At 50.0% G+C, this 27,969-nt stretch overlaps 1 protein-coding gene across 1 annotated transcript in view; it reads left to right on the forward strand.

The window, feature by feature from the left end:
* The window catches only part of LOC128720236 (homeobox protein homothorax), a 111,953-nt gene that overhangs the window by 20,774 nt on the left and 63,210 nt on the right, over nucleotides 1–27,969 (forward strand). The window contains exon 5 of the mRNA XM_053813932.1: nucleotides 7,319–7,504. Coding sequence (XP_053669907.1) covers nucleotides 7,319–7,504 — 186 coding nt within the window. The remainder of the gene's footprint in view (nucleotides 1–7,318; nucleotides 7,505–27,969) is intronic.

Here is a 27,969-nt window from a genome sequence, read left to right on the forward strand (position 1 = left end):
GGAAAACAAGGAAGCGTATAAAGCGAGCGACAGTTGCACCGGATCCGGTGAACCGAAAGGGACCCCTGAACAGAAAGGGCCGATTGTGTGCTGGCGATAAGACGGCGAACCCCGCTCGCGGGAAAAAGGGAGCTGTTTTTAAGCGATTCCCAAAAAGCCCCGTAAGAAGGCGCTGGCTCCGGAGGCCACCAGTCGTGGCGTGCGTTCGACTTGAACGGCTCTTTTTATTATTGCCAGCCCAGGGCCCTTTTCCCTGCCCAGAGCAGCGCCGTGCCCAGGGCAATTGGTTGTACGGTGGTGCGTGGCGGTGTGCGTTGAGTTCACGAGAAAATAAAACAACAAAAAAAAAAATATATGAAATAAACCGGCTGCTTCTGTTACGCAGGCACACCGAGGAGAAGCCACCGAAAATGGGCCTGCCCGAAATAGAACCCACCGTTTATTGACCGTTGGGCGGCGAAACTGCCCTTCCGGAACGGGCATCGGAATAGAAAATTGGTGAAATGAAATTCTAGTCATGAAAATGTTAATTAATTTTACTGCAACAAATTCGTGCTACTAATCTGTTATACATTTCATTATCATTTTAATTACGCCTGCAGTCGTGGGTGGAAGGGCGGGGGATTCTTTGTTCGTCTCGCCCACCCGCCCGTCGGTCGGTGGCCGTGTTTTTCCCGCTCCAATTTGTAGTCCAACGGTGCGTGTGTTCTGAGCCGGATGAGTCGTAAATTATTTTTCCCCACGCTTGGGAAGAACGCTTGGTTTTGTGCGAAATTGTGCGGTCTCTGAGAGCGTGCGTGTGTTTCGTTTCCTTTTCTATTTTTCTTGTTCTCCAACCCTTTCGATGGGGCTCAAAAGAGGAGGTTCCATTGCATAGGGGAGCAGTGTTTGGCCCAGTTTTCCACCATCACACACAGGAGCGTTGATCAGCGATCGACAAGGCGCCGTAATTTACGTTCGATGACGGCAATCGTGTCGCGACGGCAATCGACTAATCCCCGATATTGGGCAGTTGATAAAAAAAAGGGTTGACCCTTAAACCACACGGGGGTTGAACGTGTGTGCATGTGCGCGCGTGATCACACACGCGGTCACGTTTGGAGCCGTGAGAGAGAGAGAGAGAAAAAACAAATATCAACGGGAAAAAAAGGCCCCGTCGGGAAGGTTTGTGGAAAAGGGCGACTCGGCGATTAGCGAAGGGCGGCCATTATCAGGTCGGGATCAGCCCCCAACCCCTCCCTCCTCCCCCCACCCCCTCCCGGTTGTCTCCCTTCACCCGCCGCGAGGCGCGATCGCAAAAGCACCTTGACAAGCGTTCGTCGATTGCATCGTCGGATCGGCGCGGATTGGGACGGATGATTGATTGCAATAATAATATTAGTATCAACAGCATCGTGTGCCCTTTGCGGTCCCGCACGAACCCAGGGCCTCCCCTAGGCCTCGTCCTAGGCTCCACTTCGCAAATGACACTTTGATGTACCGGCGCAATTTGTAGCACGGAACGCGATTAGGTGCCCTGATACGCTGGCTCGTAGACCGTGAAAAATCATCTCTCGAATCCTTGTGCGCGAGCCCTTTCAGCGCGAGTGGGTGATTAGGTGACCCGACATGGGGGTGGATGGGTGGTAGGTGTGCTGCTAATGCTAAAAATATGTAGCTCACCCTCGGTCGTTGGGTTGTTATCACCGCCAGTGGATTAAAAGAGCACACCCTATGGTTTGGTTCGCAGTGGCGTTGCCTTTTTTTTTTTGGTGGAATATTGTGGCTGCGACACATCTCAGGGGGGTTTTTCTCGTGCTTCCTTGGCCATTCCGGAGGCTGCGGCAGATCAATAAAATCCTCCGATTTATGACCCGCATCACCTACCCACCTACCGTGTGAGTGCAGACGCGTATTATCGCGCTGCTTGCGCAAGCGACACGCGCGTGTGTACGCAAGGAATGTCATAAAAATTGCCAACATATGACAGTTTCGAAGTGCGTATGCGCGTATACGCTCGTCGCATGCTTTCAGGACACTTTCGAAACGTTCCCGCTTTCGTGTTTCTCTTCCCCGTGCGTTGCGGATATTTTCACCGAAGCCTGAAAGCCCAAATGGTGCGTAACTTTGCGCTCCGGAACGCATTACGGCGGCGAGTGTTGCTTGCTGCCGCCTGCTGGTGCGAATTATCACGGGGTACACAATTAATTGGGCGCGAATTGGGCAACCGAAATGAGGGAACCGGGAAGGACATGCTTTTTGGGCTGGGGTTTTTTTTTATTTTTCCTGCCGGTTCAAGCGTAATCTCGTGCGTTGTGTCGTCTTGCCGCGCGGGAGTTGGGAGCCTTATTTTTTTTGTGTTGAACCACACATGAATTTGATCGTGGCGCGATCGGGTGGGAAGGACTTGGATGGGAACCGGTTGCGCGGGTGGTGGACATAAAATATGGATTCGATTCGGGCAGGTTTGAAATTCGAGCCGGAGGCGAATATTGAAAATCCGTAATGGGTTTTTTGTCCCCATCCCCCCTCCCACTACAGGGCGCAGGAAAACTCCGGGCGACGCACGATGCGCGAAGAAAAATGAAATGAGGCAGGGCCACAGCAACAGCGACAGGAAAGAAGAAAAAAAAAGAAGCATGAACAAAAAAAAAAAAGGCGCTTGGCTCGCGGTCGCGACTCAGACCCAAAAAAAAAAAACAAACCGGTGCGCGGAGAATATCGAATGTACATTTGAATACTTCCCACCCCCCCCCCCCTCCGTGGGGTGGTTGGGGGTGGACTGAGGGACTCAAAGGGGAGGGGGGGGGGTAGAAAAAAGCCACGGCCGGAGTTCGAGAGACACCCCATCCAGCCTGGTGGGGTCGGGGGGAAGCAACCCCCCACAAGGCAGGATAAACGATATCAGGAAAGGGAATATGGCATATAAATATTGCGGACGAAACAACGGCCACGAACAAGAAGGAAGAGAAGGCAGTGAGAGAGAGAGAGAGAGAGAGAGAGAAAGAGAGAGAAAAACGTAACAGGAACGAAAAAACCAAACAAAATAAATAAATAAAGAACACAATGAAACACTACACGAATTCGTTCCTGACCGGGGTGGGGTTGGGTGAGGGGAAGAGTGGAGCCCCACCCCGCCCCCACGCACACACACACACACACCACCCATCCGCCCATCGTCAAACGCCGACCACCAAACAAAATGGGCAAGAATAATTTATTTCATTTCGGGTTCGATCGTCCTCCGGTCGTTCCTGCGTTTTCTAACGTCCCGGGAAACAGGTTTCCCCCATGGCGTGTGTGTGTGTGCACGCGTGCGTGTGTGTGGGGTGGGGGGAGAGGGCTGCAATATTTTGTTTTTTTTTTTTCGATTTGTGCCGCTACGTCTGATTCGTGCATTTGTGTGTGCCTTTTGGTTGGGGCTTTTGGGGCGGCTTTTGGATATCGTGCCGTGTCTTTCTCTCTCTCTCTCTCTCTCTCTCTCTCTCACGCTATCTCTCTTTGTTGGGGTTTTTTTTTACTCCCTCCACTGATGACCGTGCCGTGTCTGCGGCGATCTCTCGGTTCCGTCTCTTCACGGCTGCAAAACGCACCCTTTCGAAGCTCTCCAGCCTCCCTTAATGACGAGTGGGACGTCGGGTGGACAAGCGAGAAGAGAAGACACACACACACACACGCACGCACACGAGAAGGTGCCCCGTGACCTCTCGGAGTCTGGCAACCCTTGGCAACATCGATTCCGAAATGGTCGCATGTTCATCACATCATCCAGCCCCGGCAATGATGGCTCCAAAAGGGCTGAAAGGGCCGGAGAGGGCCACCTGGCCTGGTGGTGGTGCGGGAGAGGACCAAAGCACCATACCTGTCACCGGCAGGCGCGGATGAGCCTTTGTCTATTTTTCCACCACCCCTCGGAGTGTGTGTGTGTGTGTGCGCTAAACCTGTAGCAAATAAAAGGGCGAAGAAAAACAGGTGAACCTCGAGAGCACTTGACAGCTTCGGTTGAGCGAGCGAGTTAAAGGGTTTTTATGGTCATCGAGAGATGACAATTTTTCTCCCTTCCCTCACGGTTGCGATGTGGGTGTTGAAAATGGAAGAGTTAGAAAATGGAAGAAAAAAAAACGCGCCCAAACCCGAGCTGGCACAATGTTCACATGGCTATCAAAATGGCGAACGAAGGTGCACAGATTGCGGCAAAAGGAAGGTGTGCGGAGAGAATTCTTCTTCTGCAGGGTGAAGGAATACAGGGGGGAGGGAATTTCCATTATGTTATCCCTGAAAAATGTATCCGCTGCTGCCGGTGGGATTCGTTCGTTTTCGCAACCGAAAGCCGAGCTCGCACGCCAAATGGACGCGAAATCGCTATCGGTTGGGCCCGGTTTTCCGTGCGCCAGTGAATTCCGGCGTCGTCGGCCGTCCGTCTTAAGGCCAAAAATTTGCCTCCATGCAGAGGGATTTGCAGTCCGCCGCGCGTTAGCTTCGCCTTTTATTTTTTTTGCTCACCCTTCGCTGCTTAAACCTCCCGCGGGCTAAAATACACCAAACGACCAAAAAAAAAAAAGCCCCCCTACGAGAATCAATCCGGTTTGGGGAGGAACTTATTCTAAGGTGATTAAATTCCTCGCTCGCCCTCCACCGCTGAAGGAGGGGCTGCCGAAGGACAGGCTAGCAGAGGCAAGCAGGGAAGGCGGGCCGTGGAATGTTTATCGAAAAATACTTTGAAACGCGCTCAAAACTCATTGACTCCTGCCCTTCGAAACGCTTGTTATTTTTCTGATCTCAGCCCCGGGAATGGTCATTCGAGCCGGGACCGATATCGTGTGGCGAAGGATTCTTTCACCTTCGTTTTTATGCCGTTTTATGCTTCCTTTGAATCGCTTTTAATTTCGCCCCTCAGTCCCCAAATCCCCCGCTAAAGGGGTTGGTGCATATTTTTGCGGCCATGGTTGCGGATCGTGGGGCCCCTTTTTTGGGGGCCCCGGGTTTAGGTCACGAAAGATCTAAATCCATTACGAATGCGATTCGGCGCGTCTGCTCACCTCGGAGACGGGAGAGAAGGGTTGTGGTGGGAAACCACGAGCGGAAAGGGGCTGAGGAACCTTTTGAAGGGCTTTCGTGCGATCATCTTCAGCTGCACGGACGCAATTTTCGAAGGCAAGGGGGCTCATAAAATATTCTGCACTGTTGCTTTTTTTTGTTTCTTCTTCTTCGTCTTCTGTTGCGTCCTGCGCTTGCCGGACGCATTCGGACGTGGAGCATTTTAAATTCGTTGAATGAATCATTTCGATCGCTGCCGTGATCGGTTGAAGCGATCGCAACGAACGCCGCGTGCAGCAGAAAACACAGCCGCGTAAGGGTGTCACAGGAATTTAAATTTGCACCAACACACCGGTACCGGGGCACTATCAAACACACTATCAACCGACCGAGATCGATCGCGCCCGTGATGACAAATAAACAGACAAACGGACGGACCAAGGAATGGGGGAGAGCAAAAGCGAGAAGAAAAAAGGGCCAACAAACACCTCCCAAAACCGCTCTGCGAGGCAGCAAGTGCGAAACTTGTCAAATGTTTCGGAAATTCTAAATGCTTCGCTGCTCCCCCCCTGCTGGTGACGATTTATTTTTGCCCCCAGGGATCGCGAGGATCCTTCTCTTTTCGCAAGGGATGTCACACAATATTACGAATGCGGCACGAATGCGCCCGGCCAAATGTCTTAGCCGACGGACGTCTTTCTTTTGTTGGGTTGGCGCGATCGTGAACCATTTTCTGGCGGAATTAACTGATCGCGAAAAGCCAGTGATCGTCGGGGCGTGTTTTCTTCTTCTTCTTTTCTTCTTGTTGTTTGTGCTTCTCTTTTGAAAAATTAACTTCAATTATCTCGTCCACTTCGTCACCTTGTGGCGTCGTGGTTAGATGCCAAAAATAAAAGCCAAACACTCGAGAGAGAGAGAGTGAAGTACTACCGCGACCGAGTATGATGACAAATGTGTGTGTCGATGCGGCATTTTTCTGCTGGCAACACACTGTCCCTGTCTGGCTCGGGATGGGGGTGGATTAATCTGCCCCCGTCTGTGTGCACCAGCGCTTGAAAAGGTCGCTGGGTTTTTTTTGGGTATATTTAAATCGAATTTTCCCTGCGAACCGATGAAACCAACCCCTCCGTTATCGGCCAGAGGGCCTAAGTGGCATGGATATTGCCGCACGATATAATCGGGCAATTCAGATCATTGGGGATGAAATTTGTTGGCTCGCAGTGCGGGGTTTTTTTATCCGTTTTTCCTTACCCATGCGGAAACGGAAGCGAACGCGACCGAAATGTGATCAGTTTACGGTATCGGTTGGGTGCATTCCCTACCACCCAGTGCAGGGATTGGATTTTTCCCGTTTTGCCTGGGGCTATTCCGCTTATTTTTCTGGGGCCTGGTCCGTTTTATTTTTCCGCCATCCGTGATGAATTATGATTGTGCGTGGGCCGCTTTTCTCCACCGCACATTCGCGCCCGTACAATGTGATGAATGTGACATACGCAAAAAGAAAACACGACAACTGAAGCCAATCGGTGATAAACCACCCCCGAAAGGCGCGAGATAACGACTATCGAAACAAACTCAACGAACCCCACGAAAACAACAACAACGGTACAGCAAACAAACGCACAAAAATAAAAGACAAAAAAAAAAGGTGAAGCCAAAATAGACGCAGACACGAGTCGCCTTCTGAGCGATAAATAAATTCGACACCAACCGAGCCCGATTGGGGCAGTGGGCAAATCAAAACCTTCCGAAAGAATGACAAAAATGGGTGCCAATATTTTATTGGCCGCCTGGCCGTGTATAAAATAAATATCCCACGCAGCATTGAAACGAAACGAAATGCCAAAAAAATTGACCAGCAATTCCGCGCTGGGTCCGACGGGTCGGCAGCGTGGAGCGTTAAGTCGCGGTGCGATCGAGTGATATTTTTTTTTTCATCTCCTTTATTCGCCCGCGCCTTCCACGTGTGCCATCGTCCCGGCTCGTGCAACTGCACTGATGCAAGTGCACCGATCGGACACGAAACACTAAAATAACCACACCCGCAAACATGCAAATGCAATTGCAAAAAAAAGGTTGAAAAAAAAATCGATACGAACAAACAAGCAAACAAACAAACAAACAAACAAAAAACAGCAAATGGAAGATCATAGCGTCCTAGAAACACGGGTCAGCCAGGAAAAGGCAAGAGAAGAAAAGAGGAAGGGAAGAAAGCGAGAGCGAACACGAAACAAAAAGCGTCGAATGAGAAGAGCTTTTTTGTGACACACTTTCCCTTTCTCTGCTTTCTCTGTTGTTTCAGGTGCATGAACTGTGTGATAATTTTTGCCATCGATATATATCGTGTTTAAAGGGTAAAATGCCAATAGATTTAGTGATTGACGAACGGGACACCACCAAACCACCAGAATTAGGCGGTGCCAATGGCGAGGGTAGAAGTAATGCAGATTCAACATCGCATACTGATGGAGCTAGCACACCAGACGTTGTGAGTACCCCCTTCGCGGGAGCACATGGTCCTATATTGGCGAGCTACAATGCGGTGGTGCACCCATGTTCGTAGTACGACTATGACCTTCTTGCAAAAACGAAGCGGGTGCTCACAATGCCCTGGGATAATGGCCAGAACTTCACTTGATCGCGCTGAAGAACTTTGAAAGCCCCATGAAAAAACCACACATGCATACACAAACATACACAAACACACTCAAAACTACACGCAAATACACAAACAAACACGCATAATAAAATACAATTCAAAAAAAAAAAACAAAAACTAAAACGCAAAACTAAGAACAAAACCTATGCTAAAGCTATGCTGAGAGAGAGAGAAAAAGAGAGAGTAAAAGAGAGGAAGAGCAAAGGCAGAAACAAACAAAAAAGAAACAAAATAAGAAAGCTACGCGAAATTACGCAAACTAATTCATACGCATAAATACATACATTATATTTGATTTTTTTGTTTCCTACAAAAGATTACTATATCTTCGAAAACCAAAACTTGAAGGGAAACGCCTAAAAAATGGATGCATTTTCACAACATGCCATGCCAACATGAGGAGGAGGGCCAAGTCGAACGAACAAAAGCACAACCAACCGCCTGTGAGAGACCGCCTGTACTGACTGGCGATAAATAGAGCCAAGAGCAAGAGCAAGAAAAGGGTGAACGAGATCGCAAGATCGCAAAATGATTGATGCGCTCGCTCGATGCGACGCATTAAACAATATGCACAAATTGTACTTAAAGTGAAACCAAAAAAAAATCGGAAGAAGATATGGGAAAAATCTCACCCCAAAAGTAGCGTTACTGGAACAGGGCGAATGGATGAGTAGGAGGAAAAGGTAAAGAAAAAAAACGAGGGACACAAGTACAGATCGCCACACGATCGCAGGGAGCGCACGTATTGATGCTGCTTTGATTGCGTTTTCTCTTTATCTGTTGTTTTTTTCTGCGCGCGCGCGCTCGCTCGCTCGCGGCTGATTATTCTGTTTTCCGCTGGTAATAAATGAAAAGTCTGCACGGTTTGTTGGCCGACAGCAGCAGCAGCAGCAGGGGTTACGAGCGAGACGAGAGTGGCCGCATGTAAAGCTCTCCCGATAGGGGCTCCCGGATGCACCGGAATGCACACAATTGAGTTGCAGCATTGAGGTTATGCATCTGGTTGCGCGGCAGGGCAGCTGCGCGCTTTGCACAATGAATGAAATGAGATGATTAATGAAGCGTTTGCAGCGCGTACAGAAGCTTCGGAATTGCGTTCCAGGACATTATATTGAAATTAAAAGCTCCACCGTGTACACCCGGGCTCGACCGGGCGCAGCATGATGCGATGCATTCGTGTGGCCGTCGGGACGAGGTTGCATTTGCATTTCCCAAGCAGGCTTCGTTCGGTTTGCTTCTACCTGCCGGTCGCTTTGTGTGCTTGCTGGTTGCAATTCGCCGCCATGTGCGCCCCCTCGTTTGATCTGGCCCACGTAGGCGAACGACACAGACACACACACGGTGTGCGTTTATTGCACGGCAAGCATTTGGAGAGGCCACTGGGAGGCACGAGATAAAGCTCGCGATATCCCCTCCCGACAGGGTCGCGCAGATAGAGGGCGCAAAAAGGTAGAGGATGAGCGATGATGCCATCGGCTTGGGCCATGGGAACGAACGCCAACCTCGCTCGGGCAGGAAAACAGTTACAGCAGAGTTTAAACATGGCAGGAATGTATTTCAAACCGATTAATAAAGCGCTCCATTCCACGGACGCGCAGCAGCAGCAGCAGCAGCAGGAGCAAGGACATGTGTTTTACAGCAAGGAACAGAGAGAGAAGGAGAGCAGAAAATTGAAAGCACTTCGCAGCAGCACAGGAAACAGGACAGGAAATAATTGATAGCTTTTTGGCCCTGCCTTTTCGAAGGCGATTTGGCCTAACGATTGGGTTCTTTTTATTTTTTTGCGCTTGTTTGCGCTGCTCAATGAGCGGCCCAATGAGCGAATGGTTTAAAATTAGAACCACCTTTTTTTTTTGGTTCTGTGGATCAGCCCATACCCCAATTTGCAAAACGGTGGATGGCGATCAGTCCAGCAAAACAGCGTACGTTGCAGCAAAATGCGCGCCCGCTGATAGTGGCGCTTGGTAACGCCCGCAAACAAACAAGCAACAGGAAAAAGAACTGAACAGTGTATGCGATCCGCGTGCACTGGGCGGTGAAATAGACCGAACCAGAAAATACTCGCACTCGCGGACAAAGCGCGCAGGCTAAACCGGAAACCCCCGATAATCGCGAGAGAAGAGCCAAGAGTCAGACAGCGAACATCAAACAGCGGCAGGTTTACAGGCAGGACGCGATAACCGCTAAAACCCCTTTGCAAGGCAGGCTTGATTGTGAGAATGTAAATAATATTTCCGCGCATCATAGAACTAGGACAGCGTTTACGCACATAAGTGCAGCAGCAGCAGCAGCAGTAGTAGTGGAGGAGGCACAAAAGAAATGAAGAAAACAAAAATTAAACAAGCGCACCGCGTCAAAGGTGGTACAGGCCAGCAGATGGCAGCCAGGGCTGGTAGTGAGCAAGAAGGCAAGGAAACAAATTAGTTAAACGAAATCAGTCGCATGCAAACGCTGATGCAACCAATACGTAATTAATGGTTAAGGAGGGCAGACTGTAGCGATAGAGAGAGAGAGAGAGAAAGCTCGAATTTTGAAAGCAAAATTTAAAACATAATAATAATCATCCTACGTATACGTAATGAAAAGTCAGAGCAATGAGCGAAAATAGAGGAAGGAAAAGCCACACTCTCGAACGAATGAAGAAAAAAAAACAGCAACAGGAAAAACGGCATCGCATTGAGGCAAGAGAACGAGAAAACGAGAAAGAGAGAAAACTAGAGGTGAAAATGGAAGCGTTTTGGTAAAATCAAAAAGCAAAAGCTATAGAACAGCAAACAAAACAAACAAACAAACAAAAGAAGAAAATCCCGGCACAGACCGGGCAAATATTTGCTAATCGAAAACAAAAAGAAACAGTAAAAAAAGCAGCAGCAAAACGGCGGCACCAGCGTAAGCCCCACGCGCGTTTGAAAATGCATTTCAAAAAGTATAAAAAAAGAAAAACATGATTACAAAACACAAAAAGGGAAAACAAAAACAAAAAAAAATACCTAAAAGTAATACCAGCGAACGAACGAGATTAGTTTTGTAGCACTTCGTTTTTGCAAGAGGCCCATATAGCTCGCCAATAGTTCAATTCCCCATTGACGTAACAATTTGGCAAACATATTTCCGCACCGATCGTACTGTTTTATGACTAATGCAATATCCCCCTCACCATCTAGCGATATATAAATATATTTATTGATGCATTTTTTTGTCCCCGTGTTCGTCGGCGTGTGCCCATTTTCATGGTATAGCAGCACGTCGACAATTTTCCCATCGAGGTCCGCTTTTCACCGGGCTGCGAAGGTTCTAAACTATGCGTCGCTCCCACTTGTTTCCCAATGACTGTGTTCCCTGTGTGTTCAATGGGTGATCACCACCCTCTCACCAGGACACCTCATCCTACCCCCACCCTTCACCCAAACTCCCCTCCACCCACCCCCAGGGGGGGGAGGCAAATGTAACAAATATTTTGCACTCATTTTTCAACGCAATGTTTAATCAATCTTTTACTTTCAGCCAGAGCACATTCATCCGCGTGTTCAAATGTTTATTTGATTTTATTCAAATAATACAGTACACGACCGATTCTCCTCCCCGTCTGGGTGGCCCCGTTTTGGTCGCGGAGACATGTGCTTTACCATCCTGTTTTTGCTTCCCTTAAACCTACCCACCCCACAACTCCAACCGAAACGGACGGAGGATATTGCCGTTGCCAAATTGTTACGCGATCATAATGTTACATTTTTCTTTTAGATGTAGATGTACCGATGTGTGCTTTCTTTTTGTTGTTATTCCAACCCCTTTGGTTGTATTTTTTTTTTCACTCCCCCACTGTTGCATGTCCCCATTTATATTTGTTGATGAACTGTACTCGTTGTGATGGTCGTGACTCGATTTATTTTCCGATTACTCGCCGCTCGTTCGCACCCCCCGGCTTCGACCGGTGGTGTCCGAGCGTCGAACTACAACTCCCCAGTGATGGCTAATGTCATCTTGCATTTTTTTCTGTTAATATTTTTCTACGCGTGCTCGCGTGTATGCGTGAAGAACGTGCTCCCCCCAACGGACTGCGCGTGTAGGTTTTTTTTTTGTTTAAGTTGCGCGATGAAAGCACTTTTCCCAGGGCGCTTTCCAGCCCCAACCATCACTGGTGCTTAGAGGAACTCTAAATTCCGTTCTCGAAGCTAGCTGAAGGGCCGGGGCTGATTGTTTGGCCGGTTTATATGCGAACGCGCTCATTTACACGCAAATGCTCCCGCACGACCATAAACATGGTAATGTGCGCGCGGCGTGCCATTCGGCGAAAAGGGGCTCGAAGGGCAACAGGACTATTTCGCCCCCCCCCCCCCCATTCCGTCGGGCAGGACGGGCGTCTTTCGTCTTCCGACGAGCAATTCCGTCCCCGGATTGAGCTGCATTTGATTGAGCGAGCGAATCGAGCGCGCGCGCGTTTGTGTTCCCCAAAATGTGTTTTTTCCCCTTTTTGCTTGAAACTTGAACGAAATGAAACGAACGAACGAACGAACGAACGAACGAAACGAACGTATGGGCTGACGGCGGACGAAGTGTGGGCGGGTTTTTTTTTTGTTTTCCCCAACCCGCGCGTGAGTGCTTTTCCGCTTTCCTTTGCGAGCTGGGCAGGGGCCGTAATTAAGCGTTAGCGCAAAAAGGGCCGAGAAGCGCAAACACACCCACAAACCGATCGGCGAATGAAAATGTTGGCCCCGCTTCCAAAGGGTGTACGAGAGACGATTGGGCCGTTTCAGTCGGCTAGTTTTCACTTTAGCTTTTCCGCTCGATTGTTTTTGTTTTGTTGTTTTTTCTTTTCTACTCTCAATGCGTTTTGTGCGTACCATGCACTCGCGTACCATGCCACCTTGCAGTTGTATCTTTATTTTTCTACGTTTTACGTTTTACTTTCGTGACCGGTGTGTTACCGGGGGTGTGCCTGTGGCGGTGGTGGTCGATACACAGCGCATGGCAACAAGAAACAAAGGTTTAAGCGTTTAAAGATGTACTTCCTCAATTAGCAAATTCGCAGCCGCAAATGCAGGGCAGGCTTCGGTGCCGGACCCGGCAGAAACAATATACGTAAATTATGTACGACTGACTTTGACTTTTCTCGTTCTCAAAGAGTAGAAAAACGTGGATGAAGGGCAAAGGTAGGCTAAACTAAACATATATATATATAGTCGGTAAGGGTTGTGTCGTGGCAGAGGCCGAAGAGTCGATGCTGGAGGGCAGAGATAGAGAGAGAGAGAAAGGGAGTAAGAAACGAAACAAAACTATCCTCACCCTCGCCGAGGAGGGATCTCGCAAAACGGAGAATCTTGCATGCGACGATAAGTTAATATTGACTAGAAGTAGCAGGAACCTTTAGCGTAGTCGTGGCGAGAAAGAGCTGTCTGTTTTTACGTGGCGTAAGTGTAGCCAGCAGCATGACGCGCGTATGAAATTGAAATGCAAAAATGGAGTAAAACAACAACAACAACAAAAAAGTACACCCACAAAAAGTAGGACGAAAAGGGGAAAGAAATTGAACAAATAAATACCCATTTAAGCAATGATTACACCGCGGGTGGTAAAATGAGTATACGATTTTAAAACAAACAAAAAAAAAACAAACAAAAACAAGAAACAGCTACAAACGAATGCAGCAAATCGAACCTAAACAAAACTAACTAATTCGAGTATTAAGCTTTACATTATTTGTTTATTTTTTTATTCGTATTCGTTTACTTATTACCAATCGGTAGAGTATTTTAACCGCAGGGGCCTAGGGAACATGTACACACACATACACACAAACACACACATACACACCCACAGACATAGACACACGAATTATTGGCCGATAGGAAGATAAGCGTAACGATATAACGATAAGAAAGAGGGAAGGTAGGCAGCAGCAGAACTATACACACTTGATATTCGCGACGTCGTTTATATGAGGACATTACGGAATTACTACCTTACTAAACCAACATATATTTATCGCCGGCACGGTGAAGCTTCCAAACTGCGGCCAGCACGACGGGCCATTTGTTTTTCTTTCTCCAACGCGCGCGCGTTTTTCGGTTTTTCACGCCACACGCGGCTGCAGCGCGAAAGGGAGAATGCATTTAGAGCGTCACACGGGTGGGCGGACCGGCGTGTGTGTGTGTGTGTGTGTGGGTGGCTCGGTTTTATCAAGGCACCCCACACCCTTAAGCAGAGCCGTTCCGATCCCGACCCGGGAGCTGGGAGAAAGAGAGATAGCGAGAGAGAGACAAAGAGAGAGTAGGAAAAATCAAAAGGAAAAACCCCCTGATTACGGAACAATACCAACAAAATACATACGTATACCAAGAGCAACAAACGTTTGCGTGATGATCGAATTGTAAATGTATACCTAATTAAAGTATTTTTCATAAAACAAGAAGAACAAAACAAAAATCAGCGAATAATGCTAAACCTTTGCGACCACCTTTGCGGCGACGGTCGATGGTTGTTGGCTTTGTTAAGCAGGCTTTAGAGTAGCGTTGATGCCCGCGGTGGCGTAATACTGGAGCGGGCTTTTCCACTGGTGCGCAGGAAGGACACACGACGAAGAAGAAGAAGAAGCAGAAGAATAAGAAGGCATAGTGCATATATTCCTTACCTCAGTGTCCGGCGGCGACATTGCGCGTGGAAAACTCGTCTCAAACGCCGTAGGAATGCGCTCATTTATGTTCGTGCATTCCTCGAGGGAAAGTTAGAAAGCGAGAGAGAGAGAGAGCGAGAGAGAGCAAGAGAAGAAGGTGCATAGGGAGTAGGAAAGAGATGGAGAGAGAATTATACTAACACAACAAGTATACGATGATGCTTTCATTCTCGATGAAGCAACCCAACCAATCAAACAAAACTATGATCGTAATTTTCCATCGATACTAACACACTTAAGCATGAGCCGGCCCGCGGGCCAGTACGCCGGTTCGGTTAGCAATTCTTGTAAGTATGTAATATAACACGAATCAACACAATTGAATTATCGCGTTTTCCTCGCGCGCTAACGGAAGCATTTTATGCCAGTAGTATAAATTCGAAGGCGCAGCAGAAATGATGATCATATACGTACATAAATGTAGTGCAAGCTAAGGAACTAACAAAAAACAAAAAACACGTAAGGACGGAGGAATCCTTCCCATGTTCCCTCCTTCCCCAGTTCACGTCCCGCGCTGTCCACTCTCGGTGTCGGTGTCACTTCCTCTCTTCCACCACACCCCAAAATACCCAGTTCCTTCTCTCAAAGGTCCTAGTAACTGAAATTTACCACACTTTTGCGTCGAATCTCGGGCTCGCAAATCCGTTGCGCTCAAAAGATCCTCCCCCCCCCTCCGCTTTTTTTTCTTCCTCTGCGGCCAGTACGAGTATACGAGTTAGTTGTTTTGCCAAAAAGAAGAAGAATAAGAAGAAGAAACGTCAGAACAAAACATTGAAACAAAGGTGCAATCGACGGATCCGAGTAGGCACAGGGACACAGGGATCGAGGATCGGCAGAGCGAATCGAGAGGGCGCCATTTTTATTTCTTTTTTTTTTTCGAGCGTAATTTCGACCCCGCAAAACGCCACAATCGCCGACATCGCAGGTGGCCATGTTTTAACGTATGTTTTTGCACGGTTTCCCCGGTCGTGTGTCCGGTTGTAGGCGGATTTTCGGGCTTTCGATCGCGCATACATTCTACCCACGCGATCGGAGGTTCGCCGGGGTCAGGGAATCGGGATCGGGCCATACCTTTGGCGTAAGCTTAAACGCAAGCGTTCTCAGATACTTAAACCGGGAGGAATCATCAGCAACACGCCAACATACGTAAATCGAAAAACTGCAACGCAACGTACACGGAACAATGTGAAAACTCAAAATACGTAACTAAAAGGTAGCGCTTAAGACAACGAGGGGGAACGGCGGGAGGGGTAGGGAGGAGGGAGTGTGGGAAGGAGACCCACAAAGTGCGAGAGAGAAAGAGAGAGAGAGAGTGGCAAAAATATTAGCAAATGTTATGTTGTTTCCTTATTAATGCGATTTTTATTAACCAAACCCCCGGAACAAGTACTCTTTATGTCGCGTTTGTTTTGTTTTGTGCTCGAAGTTATTATTAGAGTTTTTCGGTGTGAAGGGGAGGTAGGCAGGGGAGGGGGTTTCCCTCACTCGCGGGAAACTCTTCTCCCCACGGAAGACGTGTGCGACATGACATGAGATGAGGCAAAAAAAAAAATAAGCAAACAAACCGAGGGAAAACTGAGGGAAAACCCCCGAAGGAAGCATAGGATCTCGAACACGCGAAAAAGGAACGCGTGTAGCGCTCGACACGGAATCGGAATCCACCCGGAAGCCAGCGACAAGGGCAAAGTCATAAATCAATGCTAATCGATTTGCCAAGAAAAGAACACGGTGAGACACGATTGAGAGTGAGAGAGAGAGAGAGAAAGAGAGAACAAATGAAGGGTGGATTAGTGTACTGACAACTGGTAAATCTGTTCGGTTGCTGGTGCGTTTCCCGCGTGAAACAAAAAGCATCCGCAAAATGTGCCCAATTATTCATGCACACACAGCCACACATACACACAATCACACATACACACACATAAACGCGCGTACGGTATGAGCTTTTACAGCATTTCCGTTGGCATGTGCGAGCGTGCCCCGAGTAGAATAGGAAAAGACAAAGGCAATGAAAAAAAAAACAACAGCAAAAAGCAAGAAACAGAATATCCACGAGACAGCAAACGGAAACGAGATACGCGAGCGTACAAGCTGTTCCTTCCTTCCTGTCGCCTTCTCCCTCCCCCCGCCGGGCGGGTCAACCCTTCCCTTTTCGCGTATTGCTTTTTCCCTCACCTCAAAGAAGCGGGGCTGGATGCAAGAAAAGTGCGTTCCAATAATAATAGCCGCCAGAGTGGAAGAAAGTGCCGCTGCCGTTGGAGCTGGCCAATGTTGGCCACTACACACGCACAAACACAAAGCAGAGCTCGCGTTTGGTTCCGATTCAATTCCTTCGGTGCGTATTCGCTCGAGTGGAAACGCGAACCGGAGCCGCTCGATGAGTTTTCTGGGCCGCTTTTCTTGCATCGCTTCCTGCGGGAGAGAGAGAGAGAGCGAGAGAGATAAAGAGAAAAAATAGAACACCAAGGCGAAAGGATTGCACCCGGCCGCAGGATGCTTTGTTTCCTGGTTTCCCGAGTCCTGATTCCGCTTTTCCCAGCCACCCTCTACACCTCTTTCCGTGGTCCAAACTCGATCGCGGAACACATTCCCGACACAGCCACCGGGCGAAAGCGATATGCGAGAGAGAGAGTTTTCACGCCGTGTTCACGATATCCCTGTCCCAGAATCTCTCCTTTTTAGCGGTAACGTTTTTTCCATCGTCATATACCTCCTACATAATAGGGTACTATTAAACAAAAAGATTAAGCAAGAAGAAAAGCAAACACAAAAGTAAAAGTAAAAAAAACAAACCCCTCTCTACGCGATATAAGCAAAAACAACACGAAACCCTTCCAGTGTGCTTCCTCTGAGTTTTCTTCTTCTTCTTCTTATTCGTCTACTTCTTCCTTCCATTCCTCACAACCTTCCATCTGGTCCTTTTGGTAATACGAATAGTCGAATGGCGTATGGTTTTGTTTTTGTATGCCCGTTCGCCGCTTCCCATCTCGCGTACACATTAGCAGGACGATTGTTTCCGGTCTAGGTTCGGTTTATGTTTTATTTTTATTTTTTATTTTTTGATGTATACTTTTACAATGTTCTGATTTGAATTACTTATGTGATCGAGAGCGGACCGGTCGCGTCGAGGATCGAGCGATTGCAGCGAGGGCGTAACTCATGATATTATGTATTTTGTCTATGAAGAAAAAAAAAATGAAGCAAAACATTATAACTAATATTTAAACTATTTTTTGACAAAATAAATGTTTTGTTGTTGAAAATAAAAAACAAACCCCTCTCTCCCCAGCGTTTTTGTGGTGTTGTGTGACTTGTGCGGTCAAAAGCAGCGGCAAAAAATAATAATGAAAAAAAAAGCAAGCGCAAACACCATTCCACATTGAGAAAGCCCGACATCCCGACAAGCCCAAACAAATCGATTCGTTCGTTCGTTCATTTACAATGTCCCAGGTTTTTACAGGTTTACAGGTTTTTAACGCAGCATCATTTACCAGCCACAACTAGTCAGTCAATCCGTTTCAGCAAATCACGCAATCACATCGCACACAACATTGTTGCGGCAACCTGTTTTGCGGAATAAAATTCGTACCAAAACACCCCTACACCCTCAAACGCTGATTGAAACATATCGGCGGGATTTTTTCCCTCCCCCACCTCCATTTAATAACCCATCTCCAGGGGGGGTGGGATTTTATGCTCCTCAGCCTCCATAAACTGGTAACCGATTATGAAACATTGTCACTCGTCTGCGTCTTTCTGTGTTTGTTTTTTTTTTACGATCACAAACCTCCGAGCAACGACGAGCTGGCAGGCAGTAATCATGATCTGCTGGTGGAAGAGATGCAGTCGATTGCGGGTTGATGGAAAAGTTCCTTGGGAAAAGGGAAGAAAAAGCCTTCCAAACACCCACCCAGAAAACACACAGCCAGCTTTTATGAGCCGCGTGCGCGCGAGTGCGATCGAATCCCCATCGCGGCTAATCGAAATCGTTTGATGGTTGGTCATAAAGTTTACAACCCACCTCACTGCAGTTCCCAGAGAGCCACGTTGTTTGGTGTTGTTGTTGTTGATGTTGTTGTGTTTTATCCTGCAAAAAAACACACACACTCGAGTTGCGCCTGTGGTTAGGAAGGGAGGCGTTTTTCAATCAACCCCTTTTGGGCGTGCTTTCGGAAGAGAAGCGAACAGCAAACAGCATGCCTATGGGAATCGTCCCGATCGCCAGTTGATTTGAAAACACCTGCAGTAAAACACCGCGCGCGTACAGGCAATAAAATTCACAGTCAATTCCAGTCCCGGTGGCTGCGAGCCGATGAGCCTTTACCGACGACAGGGCTAACGCGAGTCGGTTTAGGCTCGACGATAATCACCCTTAAAAAGAGCCACCATTTGGGTCTTCTGTTCTCAGGCGTGCGCGCGTCCGCGTGCCACAATGACAGCTGCCCAACGACCACGTGTGTCGTTCGTCCTGGACGGACAGGATCCGTCCAGGACGAATGCCACACGTGGTTGAGTTTATCCCCGGACACCCAACAACCGACCGTTTCACCGTTGGGTGCGTTTTATGGCGCCCCTGTCAGTGAAGAAAAAGAACTAAACCCCGTCAACGGAGTTCCACTTTTGCTCGACGATTTTACGACTGCCCTGCGGAGTTGATTCACATCATAACGATCCATCCATCCATCCTTTCGTCCATCGTCGTCGTCGTCGTCGTTGTGATGTGGTTTTGCTTTGCAACGAAAAACCCCGGAAAAGCGGATCATGTTTTATGGCAATCCGAATCCGATACACCCACCACGCCAAGGAGCACGCGAGTCTTGATCGGGACCGCATCTTTTTTTTGTTTTACGATGCGCAACCCCTCCACCAGCTTTCCAGCCAACAGGGTGTGCACTTTGCCGCGATGATTGACTTCTTGGTTGGGTCGAAATCCGGACCAACTTCGGAGCAAAATCGGCGCTGTGTTTACGTTACGGGTTTAGGTTTATTGCGCTCGCAGTTGCAGCAGTGGTTTACCCGGGTGCAAGGGTTTTTTTTTGCGGTTTAGCCATCAAAAAAAAAACGACCAGCCTACTTGTGTGTATGTGCTGTCTCTCTCTCTCTCACACACACTGCGTTTTGGTCCCTTTCGATGGGTGGCTTTTCCACTCGAGTGACAGTAGGCTTCAGCATCATCATCATCATCATCATCATGAGCATCATGAGCATCCTGACGGCTTTTGTGGTAATGAGCGAGCACCACAGCGACACGCAATTTGGACATCAAACCTCCTCCCTTTTTTATGGTGCAATTATTCCGTCCTCCCCCCCCCCCCCCAAACAAAAACAAAAAGAAAAAGAGACAGGCTCTTATGGCTTCCAGAAAAGAAAAGACAAACACACAAAAAACAAAAAAAAAACAAAACAAATAAGCCCCCGTGCGTGGCGTGCGTCGCGTGGCCTTTGGTTTTATGTTACACAAACTTGCATCGATGCGTGCATGCGTGCGGCACTTTTGGGTGGATTTCGGCGTTTTTTGTTTTCGGTTGCTGGTTTTAAATTTCGCCACGACACCGGACGGACGCGGCTGGCCGTTGCAGTTTTTCGGGTGCATTATGCACCGACGAGTTTGCGAAACACACACACAAAGACGCACACACGCGTGCCGCCGGAACGGGCGCTTTCCGAGCGTCCCGAAAGGGGGTCTCAGTGACACCTCGGTGTGCATAAGCGACCGGAGGATGCATCGCGATACCGATATCCGTCTTCGGAGCATGAAATTGCACTCTCTGGCTCTTACTTTGAGTGGGCAAACCATTAGCTCGCTTGGTTCGCATGGGGTGTGAAATTTAATGCCCTTTTGGGACCCTTGTGAAGGGTGGGGGTGCCTTTTTTGTGTTCTTAAGGGTGGTGCATTTTTTTTTGTTGCTGTTGTTGTTGGTTTACCGAAACCGTCTTGAAATGCATCCGACCGCAGGGGTCGATTTCGGTGCATCGATGCATCGCGTTTTTAAGCGGTCGCCAACATCAACGTGATCGATCGCATGCCGACGGGGACGTACATGTGTGTGTGGGGGTGGGAATAGCGCCCCTGGGAAATGGAAAATCTCGAGCTCGAACCGAGACGCAAAACACCATCAATTTCCAACCCAACGCTCGTCCTTTTAATGTTCCAAACAAAACCCAAATGGATCTAGTTCCGGTTCCGGATCTAGACTCCGGCACACGAACCATTTGCGTTGCTGCTGTTGTTGTTGTTTTACCGTACGGCGCATCTACAGCCACCCTTTCACCCTTCGGCGGGTTGATGTTGGCGTCCCTTTTTCGACTGCCCACCCACACCATGAGTCATGAATCAATCGTCCAAGGCACCCAGAGTGTTTGCGCTTTGGCTGAGCTCGAATGATACGAAAGGGCTGCAGACAGGAGCATATGTTCTTGCTCGGGGTTAAAATGGCCAACCCCACACCAAACCGGGCTTAATTCCTGGTCGATAAACACACACACAAACGCCACGTCACGCCACGCAGCAGCAGCAGCCAAGGGCCTATTAGTTGTTTGTGCGAGCGAAGGATTTGATTCATTCGCCCCGTTTCCTTCCCTTTTGCACGTGCGTGCGTGCGTGTGTGATGTTTTCTTAAAACTTCCCGAGACAAGACACTTATCCCTTCTCCTGCTTGGGCGCAACATGCCCAACGACAAATGAGTGTTGTTTCTACACGATCCAATAGTCGTCGGAATGTTCCCCCTCTTTTCGGACGCGTCGCTTTGCTTCCAATCAAACGGACACTCGAAATGCTCGAAAGGCTCAATCTTTTGACCACACACACACCCCGGGTTTGATTGCCGTCTCGGGGGCGCAACCAACCAAACCCGGCCGTAATGACATTTCGCTCGAAATCCACTTGCCCGGATGGGTGGATGGGGCAGATGAATTCCATTACCGGACGTCGGCCCCCCAAAAAAGCCAGGACGAAATCTCTACCCCGGCAGTTCCCGCGCAAACAGTTTACGTATTCACCCGGCGGTGCTTGCAGTTTTGCACGAAAGTGAATTACGGGACAATTATCGAATTTCCGTCGGAATTCCTTAATCGGGTTGCTCCGTGCAAGGGTGACGCCCGGCCAGGATTCACGATATCGTGCCCGAGGGAAAACGAGCCTGTCGAACGTGTCCCAGGTTGCTGGCAGCATGAAAAGGTTCCAGCTCGCAAAAGGACACGCCCGAGATATCATGCATTCGTCGCCGCTGCGTGGACGAACGCAAAACGTCATAATTTAGGGCGCCCGCGCGCGCGCCCGCTGTATTTTATGCAGCGCACGTACGCACGTGAGCGGGGCGAGTTCACGTGGGTGGTATACGTGGAAAAGGGACGTTCCGGAACCTGGCCCGACGCCTGGACGTCCAATATTGTGATTAACGCTAATTATAACCGAAACACAGTGCTTAAATCACTTTGGAACTAATGGCAATAATAATGCCAATCATAATTCCTGCCCACGCTCGCCTCCCGGGAGGGTTTTTGGCCCAACCCACCCGGCTTTCCCGGGGTTTTTCGCCAAAAGGCCCCCTTCTGGAAAGCGAAAAAAGGTGGAAGGCGTACTGCTGCCGCACACGAGTTGAGTTTCCCTTCGTTTTTTTGCACCCTCCCGACCAACACACAAGCTGGGAAGCTGGGCTTTGGGCGATGTGGGCCCTTGAGCCTCCCTCAGGTCTCGGGGAAAATCATTAACAAATAGCACCACCCGCACTTCGGGCCAACCCACCCCAAGATCGCCCCCAATCAACGCCGCGTCACGTGACACGTTTCCAATTTTTCTCCACCCCCCCACCCGGGAACGGGCTCGAATCGATTTCCCAGACCGCGTGCGACATTCCGCCGCAGAGCTTAAGAACGCCGGAACCCGGGAAAAAGGCAGGATTTTTTCTCCTTCCTCAACCCCCCTCGGGAAAAGCCTGCCAGCTTCGGGGGCTTACGTTTTCTTTCGCTTTTTTTTTCTCTCTCTTGGGTTTCTTTCCACCCCCTGCCAAACCATTAGTTTCGTCTTCGCTCTTCGGGCATTTGCCACGTCGACATGAAAATTATGAAATATGATCGCTTCTTACGGCGCGGCTCTCACAGCCCTCCCCACTAATGCTTTTCTGATTCCCCGAGCGCAATAGGAGAAAATTTCCATTATCGTTCCTGCGGCGCCCTCCCCCCCCCCCTCCGCCAGGACGAGCGCATTTTCCCGAGGGAGTTTTCGCGCGAGGGGTTTTTGCGGGTGCCACAGCGTGTTGGCGTAACAATCTCATCCACTTTGCCCTCCTCGCTTTTCATGCGCTTTTCCACGGTGCCGGTGTGGTGCCTTGCGCGACACCTTCGTGGCACCACGTCCTGCCGGCAAAAACACAAGGCACAACCGTGCACACCTCCGATCGCACCAAACGAGTTACGAAATGTGGTCGAATGGGAATTGATTTCCACGCGAGCGTTTGCCAGGTTGTGTTGCCCATTTTTCGGTGGCACCAGCATCCATGTAGGCCATGGACAATTGGGAGTGAGTGAAAGAGAGAGAGAAAAGTCGAAACGACAGCATAAGCATAAAAACATAAGATCTCGATTATGCTACCATCGCGTTCAGGGGTGTTACGCGAGTGCGCTTCCACGCCGCTATTGTTGTGCCATTGTTGTGCCATACCCCGCACACACACACGTACACGTACACCCTCTAACGCGTTCCATCTTGTCGCGTCGCCCGACCCTTGCCCGATTCAATTTCGCTCTCCCTTGCGCGTCAGCTGCGCCTCAATCAAACGCAGCACCACGGCGTCGGTGAAGGAAAAATCCCGACACCGGGCGCCCACCCTTCGGGGCCCGGAACTGGGTTTTTCCTCCCCGCGCTTACCGCTTTACCGATTGACTGCTGCGGTGATCGAAGTGGCACCGTCTGTCTGCCACCGGTCGACCGAGGAGGGTTTGTCTTTATTATTTTTATTTCTGTTTGGTGGAACACGAGTGCGAAGAGTAAATTGACGCCAATTACCAGCCCCGGGGACCGTCGCCGTCGGTTGCCGCAACCCCTCGCTAAGCCGGTGGGATAAAGCGCGCGGCCCGGTTGCGCCATCTGCAGCAGAGGGATGAGGGTTTTTCCTTTTTTTTTTGCCCCTTATTATTTTCGTTCGCTCCCAAAGGGGCCCGCCGTGGCCGTGGCAGTCGAGCCACGGGAGGGAAAAATCCAACGCAGCCGCAGCTGCGTGTTGCGTCGTGGAAATGGGAAAACCGGGCGACGCAAGCATTTCCCGTAGGCATTTGAACCTGACACCCATTCCCGCGCCCGAAGAATGTCCTTGCGCCAGGATCAGAACCGGGCGACCTGCACCAGCGGGGCTGTTATTGAAATATTTTCCTTTCGCTGCCACTCGAGCCACCCACACCAAAAACCCGACGCTCGTGTCCAGAAATGTAATTAAGCAGCGCGAAGGGGAAAGCCACAGCCACCTCGGATCCGTCCCAGCTCGCCAGGGCAGCACGGATGCTGGGAAAAGCTTTGCAGGAAGGAACAAGTTTTTCCCCGTCCCAGCGGCCGAGTGCAAACAACGAAACAATGCGTGACGGACGTGCGGCCAGGCGTGACGAGTGGATAGGTAGCCGGGAAAATTAAGGAAAAACTGTGGCCAAATTCGCCACGCTGCGAGGAGAACAACAAAAATCTCAATTATTTTCATTATTAACATTCCCGCCTCGCCTTGCACTGATAACCGTAAATCATTAGAGCCTGTTCTGACCTCGGTGTGTGTGTGGATGTGTTGTTTGTGTGCATGGGCAGCTTCCAGGATGATGGAAAAGCGAGCTGAGCGAGCCGGTCAGCGTGGGTTGGGGACTTTCAGCGCCATTAATTCCCCGGCTAGTCCCGAGCAAAATCCTCCGTAATGGCCGCTCAAGGAATCAAGCAGCTAATGAAAACTTATAGCTATATATAACGTCCAATCGTCGTAGCAGGCGATGCGACCGATGGTTGCTAGATCCGTTCGGTGCGCTTTGAATGGGACAGCCCCAAAAGAAAAGCCATTTAAAACTCCACCCCCGGACGTCGCGTCCTGTGTGTTCCGGCGATCCTTGTGGTTTCCTGTCGGCCCCCTACCTCTCCCCCGCCATTACGTGATTGCTTTCCATGTCCCCGGCGATATAGAGGATGACATACAATTATAACACAATCAGATATTCATGAAAAAATCCCATCAGATAACGGCGAGGGCGCGCGCGCGCGTTCGGCGTCGTTCGCTTTGCTGCAACCGCTCGAATTGTGCATCATTTGAATGAAATCACAGATTGCCGGAGCCTGATTTCGGGCTTTACGGGGGTCTTTTCCCTTTTTTTTTGTTGTTGTCGTGTGTGTTTGTTTGCTGGCTGCAAGCTCGCTTTCGACGTTCACGTTCGCAATCGCAGGCACTTGTTCGCCCCGTCGATGGGACATTACGCGAAAGGTTAATGGAGGAAATAAACAGGAGCAAAATGAAGCAAAACAAAAAAAAAGAGGGACCCAGCCAAGACAAACGCGCGCGGCCAGTTAGAATATGCGGAAAAACCCGCTCTCGGGGACACACATTTTCGGGCGAATGTCGCCACCATTTACCTTCGCCTGATAATGATGACGTCCGAGCGGGGAATTGATAATGTTTCGTTTCGTTCGGTTGCGAGTCCCTCCCAGCCAGCGAAGACCGCCCGCCGAGTCACCGTGTGTCCTGCAAGGGGTTTCATTGAAAACCTCCGCTTTTTTTCCCGAGATCGCAGTAACGCAGGAACCGGAGTTCAGAAGCGCGATTGATCCGTGCCGCCAAAGGACCGGAGCCCGCTTTTGGGGTCCCTTTTTTGGCGGGGTTCCAACCAAAACCGGACGTTGGCTTTATTTTTTCTTTCTTTCATTTTTTTTTCTTTCGACGATGGACGAAAAATCGATGGACGCCACCGCACCAACGCCGAATCGCCGAATGGATCGATTTTCGTGTGCGAACGTTTTCCGACGTGGCGAGCGTTTTTTTTGTTCGTCGTTTGTCGTTGCTTTCGTTACATCCCTCGCTGGAGCGCTGGTACGGGTTCCATTAAAACGGCTTTCACCCGGCGTGTCCTTAAAGGTGGTCTCACGGCATGCAAACGCGATCTCGTGCCCATTGTGTCTGTCTCACCGCGTGTGTGCACTCACAGGAGCCGGCTCTTTTTTGGGGGCGCAGAAGCATCATTATTTCAGCTATCTCTGTGTGTGTGTGTGTGGGTGAGTGTGTGAGGTTTTTTTTTTTCAATTTTCTCTCGACCCTTTTTCTACTGCACCGTTGTACCGACCGGCCATTCGATGGACACCCGCTGGCGCGGCGTGAAAATCGGTGGAAAATAAAGCCTCCCCCGGCAACAGCAACAACAACACCGGGCGCGCGTAAAATTATCGATCGGCGCGACCGCTGAAGGGCACCCGAAAAACTGGCCGACTCATCCGGCCTTGGGCACCCCCCCCCCCGCCCCTCCCTTCCCCTCGTGTGTCCCTTTTGCCAAGGGGGGAAAAACGTGCTTCGTCATTGTCACTAAAAACCTTTCTCAATGGGCAACCGGCCTCCATGGGGTTGCCAGGACCGGCCCACTTTAAGCGCCACGCCGCACCACGATGGCCGGGAGCTGAGGCTGGGGTTGGGTCATAAATTTTCACGCCCCCACGCGGTCCCCTCCCCTCTCCCGCTTCGCACACGAATATGGGTGTAAAATCGATTTTTCCACCCGCGCGGCCAGTCTGAAGAGGGCGGCTTTGTTTACGCGCTGGGCCACCGGGCAAACAGGCCAAAGCCGGGAATGAGTCTCGGGCCTGGACTCGCCTTTTTCCAGGTGATACTGGTGACCCTTACCCGGACGATAAGCGCGCGCGCGCGGGCGCCCTCTGTCGGTCGCGACCGAAAGCTAGCGCGACGACAACACGCGGGTTTTTGCTTCATTTTCATCGTTTCCGTCTGCGCGCTCTTGGATAATTACACGCGAAGAAATCCCCCCCCACAAAGCCAGTGTCGGCCATTTTCTCGACATTTCCCGCGGACGCATTTGGGTGCACAAACAATTCCACCCTCACTGCTTCCCGGGTGACGTTTGTCTAATTAAAATACTTTTACCAGCGCCTGAAATTCTTTGTTCCGAGGGCGGCTTAAGTTTTCCACCGAAACCGAAAACCCGGCGCGCGGATGGAAAAACTTCCCGGTGTCTTTCCGGGTGTGGCGGGTGTTTTTTTTTCTCCCCCACTCTCCTTTCCCCCCAACATCTCCGGTGGCATTAGGACGGAGCGCATTTTCCTGCGCAGCGACAATAATCAGTATGTAATAAATCAAACCGGTGACGGTACGGATCAAATAACCGTAGCGCGCCGGGAGTGGAACGGAAAAATATCACATTTTCCACGAAATCCATCCCACCCTCGCTCCCCAACGTCGTCGGGTGTGGGTGGTTTTGAAGGAAGAGAGAAAACACACACACACACACACACGCGCGCGAGCGAAGGCACATTTTCAAACCTCGCAGCCTCTGAGCGGGTGTGTTTCTCATCAAGCTCGGGTCGTCGCCGAGAAGAAGCTGGGGCGTTTTTCCGGGACCAACCGGGTGTGTTCGCTTTTCCGCCCAACGCGTTCCGCTCGATCGGTCCGTGGAATCCGTGTGTGTGTGTTTCTACGCTTCCTTTTTCTTCGGTCGCGCTTCGCCTTTTTCACAAATCCCCGGGATTGGCCCCGAGAGCCGTGTGGCAGCAGCCGAGAACCGTTCTTTTTCTTTTTTCTCCACGGGCGCTCCATTGCACCCGGGATTGGGCTCGAAATCTTCTCAACGACGACGACGACGACGGCGACGAGTGGAAATCCCAGCTTCGAGATGTCACTGTCACCCGCGCTCCGCTTCCTTCGTTGAGTCTCCCCGATCCCCAAGAAGGGCCCTTAGCACCCACGTAAGGGCATGTGTGTGTGCCCAAGCCGGGCCGGGCAAATTAACAGCTCTATTTTAGAAACGCCCGCGGACGGAAAAAAAACATGGCGCATATGCACTTTTTCACCCTCGTACGTCGATCGCGCCTCGTCCCGTTCACCGCCGGCGATGACATTCGACTGTCAGCTCGGTTAATGAATTAAATTTGTACCCAGCGCAGTCAGCGCAATACATATATATATATTCACTCTCTTTGGGCCTTTTGCTGCTTGCTCGTGCCACAATCGATGGCTTTCTAATTTAAAGCACAGTTTGCGTCCCCGCTGTCGGATATCACTTGACGAGCGGCAATTTCGGTGCGATTTGGTGCCCCAAAACCGGACAGCTTTTCCGGTGCCTTGTCAGGATCCTGCGCCACGCCGGAGACAGACAGACAGAGTCCGTCCTTTGCCTTGGGGGCCTCGTGCGTCTGGTTCCGGTTCCGAGAGCTAGCTAGCTGCGTTCGCAAAAATCCATTCGATAATTGTCCGAACCGACGGACCGACCACTCACACACACACACAGGGCAGACCGGCGTCCTGGCACGTCCTGGATCCTGCCGATGTCGCTGCTGAGTTGGCAGAGTTCTTGCCGCGTTAGCCATAAACGTGCCGTCCGTCGTTATTCTATGCAGTTTTTTTTTGCCTTCTTGTTTGCTCTTGTTTGCCACCGTCGTTGGTG

This window comes from Anopheles nili, chromosome 2 (genome assembly GCF_943737925.1).
Source record: "Anopheles nili chromosome 2, idAnoNiliSN_F5_01, whole genome shotgun sequence".
NCBI classification, from domain to species: domain Eukaryota; kingdom Metazoa; phylum Arthropoda; class Insecta; order Diptera; family Culicidae; genus Anopheles; species Anopheles nili.